Source organism: Nicotiana tomentosiformis, chromosome 4, assembly GCF_000390325.3.
Source record: "Nicotiana tomentosiformis chromosome 4, ASM39032v3, whole genome shotgun sequence".
In the NCBI taxonomy this organism is placed as follows: Eukaryota; Viridiplantae; Streptophyta; class Magnoliopsida; order Solanales; family Solanaceae; genus Nicotiana; species Nicotiana tomentosiformis.
In genome coordinates, this window is record NC_090815.1 from 3,529,786 (window position 1) to 3,535,896 (window position 6,111).

Consider the following 6,111-nt stretch of genomic DNA (forward strand, 5'->3'; position numbering starts at 1 on the left):
TAATGAAAATATTAGTCAGCTTTACCAGCTAAGTATTACGGAGTCACTACATATATTTTGGCAACCAAATCCCACATTTTCTGAAAAATATTTTCTATTATACTAAACATACTTAATCAATTTAGGAACATAAATGAAAATGTTAGCAAATTGGACAATAGATGACCAACAATGCAAAAATGCCTTTTAATAGAACCATCCCAAAGAGTAATTTACTTTATTGCACCGTAGTCACTAACTATTTTTTTAACGAACACGTTAGCCAATTTCATCTAAGTATTACGAAGTCACTAAATATTTTTTAGCAACCAAATCCCGCTTTTTTTTCTGGAAAATATTTTCTATCATATCAAACACACTTAATCAATTTAGGAACATAAATGAAAATGTTAGCAAATTGGACAATAGATGCCTAACCAATATACTGAACCAAAAATGCCTTATAATAGAAAGTCCCAAATAGTACTTTCATTTTATTGCTCCAAAGTCACTAATAAGTTAGCCAATTTCGCCTAAATATTACAAAGTCACTAAATATTTTTTAGCAACCAAATCCCGCGTTTTTTCTGAAAAATATTTTCTATCATACTAAACGCACTTAATCAATTTAGGAACATAAATGAAAATGTTAGCAAATTAGACAATACATGACCAACTAAAATACTAAGCCAAACATGCCTTTTAATAGAAACATTCCAAAGAGTACTTTGCCCCACATAGAAAAACCATCATTTCCTTTCCAAATTTCCCTTCCAAATGTAGTAACACTTTCCATCCTTAGACCTTTCAAGAATTCAACATAACTATATAAGACATGACTAATTTCTCCATTATCATTCACCCCATTGTTATTAGAAGGAAAAGAAAAGAAAGGGAAAATGGGGAGAGGGAAAATTGAGATTAAGATGATTGATAATACAAATAGTAGGCAAGTTACTTTTTCAAAAAGAAGGCAAGGATTGATGAAAAAAGCTAAGGAATTGGCTATTCTTTGTGATGCTGAGGTTGGTGTTCTTGTTTTCTCCAACACTGGAAAGCTTTATCAATTTGCTAGCTCCAGGTAAAATTTAATTTAATTAATTCATCTTTATCTTTTATATATAAGATTTGTCATATCTGTGTGTCTGTGTGTGTATGTATTTTTTTTAATGTAAACAAAAACGCATTCTGATGCACAAACCATTTCATATTCACGCCGGGTTGGGGGAAGGGTCGGCCCCTAAGGGGTGTATATAGGCAGCCTACCCTAACCTAGGCGTTAAGGGCTGATTCCACGGCTCGAACTGACCTGTAGGTCATCCATAGATAATTTTACTGTTATTCCAAAGCTCCCTTCCAGATTGGTTAATTATGTATTTATATATAAGAGTTTATTTCTTGTGTTGTTCAACTCTGTTGTGAGACTCCAGTTAGTACAAAGATGGATTCTTTTTTTAATTCTTTTTTTTTTCTTTCTGATTGTGGGGTATGTTTGATTGATTTAATCATTTTCCTGATTTTTTAATAATAAAAGTTGAGAAATGAGAAAATTTTGGGTTTTAGATGAAGTTGTTGTACCACTTCTCAATTGTGCTTGTGATCCTTGCAAGTTACAATAGTGTTTTAACTTAATATGGCGTTTGTTTTAGAGTTGCAAAATTAGTTTTTTAATTTTTAGAAAGAAGAAAAAAAATTGTTTGAATAGCAAAAGAATTGCTAACTTTTTTCTTTAGGATTTTCAAACAATTAACACTTTTATTTTTCGTCAATTGTTTTTCTACTGTAAACTGGGACAATTTAGATGTAATTCGAATTATTTCTAAATTATGAAAACTTTTATTTGTAGCTTGGAAATGATGGTAAAGGGAAAGGATTAAAAATACATTTTCTTACTATTTTTGTCCTTTGCGTGATCAAATTTAATAGAAAACGAAAAAAAAAACAGAACTAAAATGGTTGATTATATTTAAATGAATAGAAGGTGTTCTAGGAGTGGAAGATTCTAAAAATGCTTAACAAGTACAGTATAGAGCCCAAAAATGGATTGAAATACTTTTATTTATGCAATAAATTTCTAAAAGTTGATAGGTTATTCCATTAATAGAATGAATTCTTGTTGGGATGGGCCATAAATAGTAGGTTAGGTTTACAAAAGGGGTATTATCACTTTTAGCTCGCGCTAGAAACTATTTATATTTGGTAGCCGAAAAGTGTATAAAACTTGTATAATTTTTATATATAACATACAGAATGTATATATACACAAAAAATATATACTTTTTATATATTTTTTTGCTTATTATTTTTATATCGGCTATTCAGCATCATTTTCCCTTTACAAAAGTATAAGTAATGAAATAGCCCAACAAAAGATATGGGCTTTCATTTATTTCACAACCATTTTTTGAACCATCAATCGCCCATACCGAGCGGCCCAAATAGAGCCCAATAAGTCGATGTTCTTCCTTTTTTTTTTGGGGGGGGGGGGGGGGGGAAGGTTGTGGTGTGTAGCTCGATAAATTAATTATATATATATATATATATATCAAAATTATTTTTTTTAAATGAGGATCTAGGAAGGGAAAGGGCGAAAGAGAGAAAGAAAATTAAACTCAAGTTCATTTTGAAAGATCTAACCGATATTATTAGACTATTTGTTTTGATGGTGTCGAGCTGTTGGTATTCGTCTTTCTTTTGAATCCTCGAAACTCAAGTACATTGTGAAATATAGACATATATAGTAAAATATATGTCTATATTTTCAAGTTATAATTTCGCTTATCGCAAACGATTACCTATATTTATTTCTTAGATAACTAAACTATGTGTATAAAAGTTAAACTATTTTAATATTTCTCTTTTATTGTAATATATTAGATTGATAAAAATTTTACTTTGTATTTTGAAGCATGGAAAACATACTGTCAAGGTATAACAGGGTTCCAGAGTCTTCTGAGCTTACCACAATCGAAAATGGGGCAGCAGAGGTAGTAATTAAACAAATATTTATCACATAATTTAATTAATCGCATGAATTATTTAAATAAATCATTTCCAATTTAATCTTTTCAATTGATTAATTTAAAAGATCTTGATTTTGTTAAATAAGCATGAGTCGCAGCCTGAAGTTAATGAATTAAGAGCTGAAGTTGCTTTGCTGCGTCAGGTGCAAAGGTAAGTTTTTCTTTTAATTTTCTACAATATTTACTTTTGCATAAAATAAATAGGAAAAAATTCACTTTAGTCTCTTAAGTTTAAATAATTTGCGTTTTGGTCCTTGTGGTATTTACTTATGCACATATAACCTTCAATTAATTAAAATGTACTATTGGTATAAAAATCAGATATAATTTCTAACCCTATGCGCACCCCTCCCCCAAACAATAACAACAACCCGGTGGGATCTCACAAGTAGGGTATGGGGAGGATAATGCGTACACATACCTTACTCCTACCTTGGAGGGCAGAGAGGTTGTTTCCGAAAGGCCCTCGGTTCGAGAGGAAGAATAGGAACAAGTGAATAGCAACAACAAGGCCAGGAAATGATATCAACAATGTAAGGATCAGCGAAAAAATAAATAGAAGAAAGCAGTAGCAATAGCAATAGCCACACGCAGTGACACGACAGGGTATTAGAAAACCGAAGAAGAAAATAGTACTAAAACAACCCTAATACATGCATTCTAAGAATCGAAGACAATGTACTAGTCAGCTAGCCCTAATAAACCTGGAACATATCAGAAAACACACAACGACCTATTACCCTTCTACCCTAATCTTTGACCTCCATACCTTCTTGTTAAGGGTCATGTCCTCGGTAAGCGTGAAAAAGAAATTTTGCAAAATATGAAATCGTATATTTTAAACGTGCTTTACTAAGATAGTTTATTTATATATACTGACTCTTTAAAGAATTCTTATACTGTCAAGTTACTTATAAGCTAGTTATACTAAAATATATATAGTAATAAATGTGATAGATATAATAGTAATTATTGATGATATTGATAATATTATTCTCTATATTTTTGCATATTATATAATGTGAAGTCGGTTAATGGGGAAAGAACTTGAAGGTCTGAACTTCAAAGACTTGCAGCAATTAGAGCATCAGCTAAGTGAAGGCATTTTAGCAGTTAAAGATAAAAAGGTATATATTAATTGCATTTTATTAATTAAGGAGTAGTTATTATATGTACTTCAAAAATTAGTCCTATTTAATACTCAAAAAAAAAAAAAGGGAAGGAAGCATATTATATTGCTCTTGAATTTATTTATTTTGCTATATATATTTTCAGGAACAAGTATTGTTGTGAAAAATTGAAAAATCACTGCTGCAGGTATACATTTGTGTTAAAATTTAAAAAACCCTGTATTTTGATTTTTTATTGACTTATTTCACCTTTTTTTTATTAGAAATTTTAAACTACATCACCATATTGTTCTGTGAAAGCGGATGGTTTAGAAGTTCGGCCCAGGTTTTTGGTGTCATGGGGGAGGGATTGACCTTTCTAAACATCGGTCTATCGATATCACATAGTCTACAAAATAGATTTCGTAAAAACCGGCTATATCCGATCTTAGTTGGCCTTTCACCCCTGGCCATAAATCATCCACGAATTTTGCCACGTAAACTTGGGTTAGGTCATTCAAGGCTTGTTAAAACTTTTTTCAACGTGCTTATGTTTAGATTGATCAGTGTGGGTTTTATCGCTTTTTCATTCAAAATTTCATTTCCTCTGACAAAATTGCAATACTTTTTCAAGTAAAATGCATGTTCAAACACAATTTCACATTTTTTCTGTCCAAATACCTACTAAAATACTTTTTCATTTTCATTTTCTTTTTCTTTGTTTTTCTGCATGGCAGGAGAAAAAGGTTTCACTAGAAAATGAAGCTCTGCGTGAACAGGTATGCCCTTAAGTCTATATTCTAATTCTACATTTAATTGTATTTTAATATTATAATTGTGGTTTTATAGTTATTTTTCTTAATTTTGGTATATTATATACCTTTTTATTTGTTAAATCTGTAAAATTATTTTTTGTTTATTCAGATTGAGGAACTAAGACGCAGCTCCAGGCACTGTCAAGAAAGAGCTTTAGGTTTGGAGAATTCAGTTTGTGATTCAGACACTTGTTTGCGCTTAGGGTAATTATAATCTGTAATTACATTTTTATTTAATTAAAACTACTTATGTTACTAGTTACACACACAGGTATTATTAGTCTTCGCCTAATAATTATTATATTATAATCCTTGTATAACTCGTTTATGAACCAAACGACCCATAATCCTTTTGCCGCCGCAAGGCTGGTTAATCGTACGTAGCAGGCTCGAATACCCCTGGTTCTAGAAGGCACATGAGTCTGAACGCTTTGTTGAATGCACGATATATATATATATAATATACCTGCTGATTATTTTTTGTTTAAGCGAGTAAATGGACAACTATTTAAGTTAATTATTTTTATTTTTTCTTACAGGCTACCGGTTAATACAAGTCAGAATATGATAATACCAAAGATGGAAAGTACTTCCAATGATGCTCAAAATCCAATGGTTTTGGAGTGATATTTTCTTGCATTAGACTCATTTCTCTATCACAGTTTTACATTAAGACTCTTTCTTATATTGCTGTTGCTTAGCTCAGATTTAGCTAAGTTTTAATTATCAAGTCAATTTTTTTTCATACATTTCTTCTTGTACTAAGTCAATGTTATGACTAGAACTAGTTGCAAAAGTTGGTAAGGCTCAGACCTATCAAGAATAGAGAGGACTTAAATATTAATTTTCTTGAATTTTATTTTACTCTTTCATGTCAATTTTTGTGTTTGAAATGCTATTTGTGGTTGTGCAATGGCCACTTCATCTGCTCTGATAAAGAACATCCCAAAAATAATGTTATTTTGGTGGTCACCACTTCTTTTAAAGTACACATCATTCTTTAGTAACTAACTAGTATGTGCGATACGCAGATCGATTCAAAGAAAAAAAGAGCGGAGAGAGATAATAAAAACATATGTATATTGCAGATTAAATTTATCGATCACAATCAAAACAATTAAAACAAAAAACAAAGAGAAGAATTTCATCGGGTTGTCTCTATATTATTGTTGTCAAGGACTACCA

At 30.8% G+C, this 6,111-nt stretch overlaps 1 protein-coding gene across 1 annotated transcript; it reads left to right on the top strand.

The window, feature by feature from the left end:
* The first annotated feature begins 786 nt into the window (after positions 1-786).
* Positions 787-5,765, top strand: LOC104105898 (MADS-box transcription factor 23-like). Its single transcript, XM_070201826.1, has 7 exons — positions 787-1,060; positions 2,888-2,966; positions 3,089-3,153; positions 4,030-4,129; positions 4,849-4,890; positions 5,036-5,130; positions 5,466-5,765. The coding sequence occupies exons 1-7, from the start codon at positions 879-881 to the stop codon at positions 5,551-5,553; spliced, it is 651 nt and encodes a 216-aa protein (XP_070057927.1). The 5' UTR covers positions 787-878; the 3' UTR covers positions 5,554-5,765.
* The last annotated feature ends 346 nt before the right edge of the window (positions 5,766-6,111 follow it).

What these genes read in the sequence shown, in the direction of transcription:
- LOC104105898 (XM_070201826.1), top strand. Translation starts at nt 879, where the DNA reads ATGGGGAGAGGGAAAATTGAGATTAAGATGATTGATAATACAAATAGT. An exon ending in TATCAATTTGCTAGCTCCAG is followed by an intron (nt 1,061 to 2,887) that starts GTAAAATTTAAT and finishes TGTATTTTGAAG; the next exon opens with CATGGAAAACATACTGTCAA. An exon ending in TTGCTGCGTCAGGTGCAAAG is followed by an intron (nt 3,154 to 4,029) that starts GTAAGTTTTTCT and finishes TATAATGTGAAG; the next exon opens with TCGGTTAATGGGGAAAGAAC.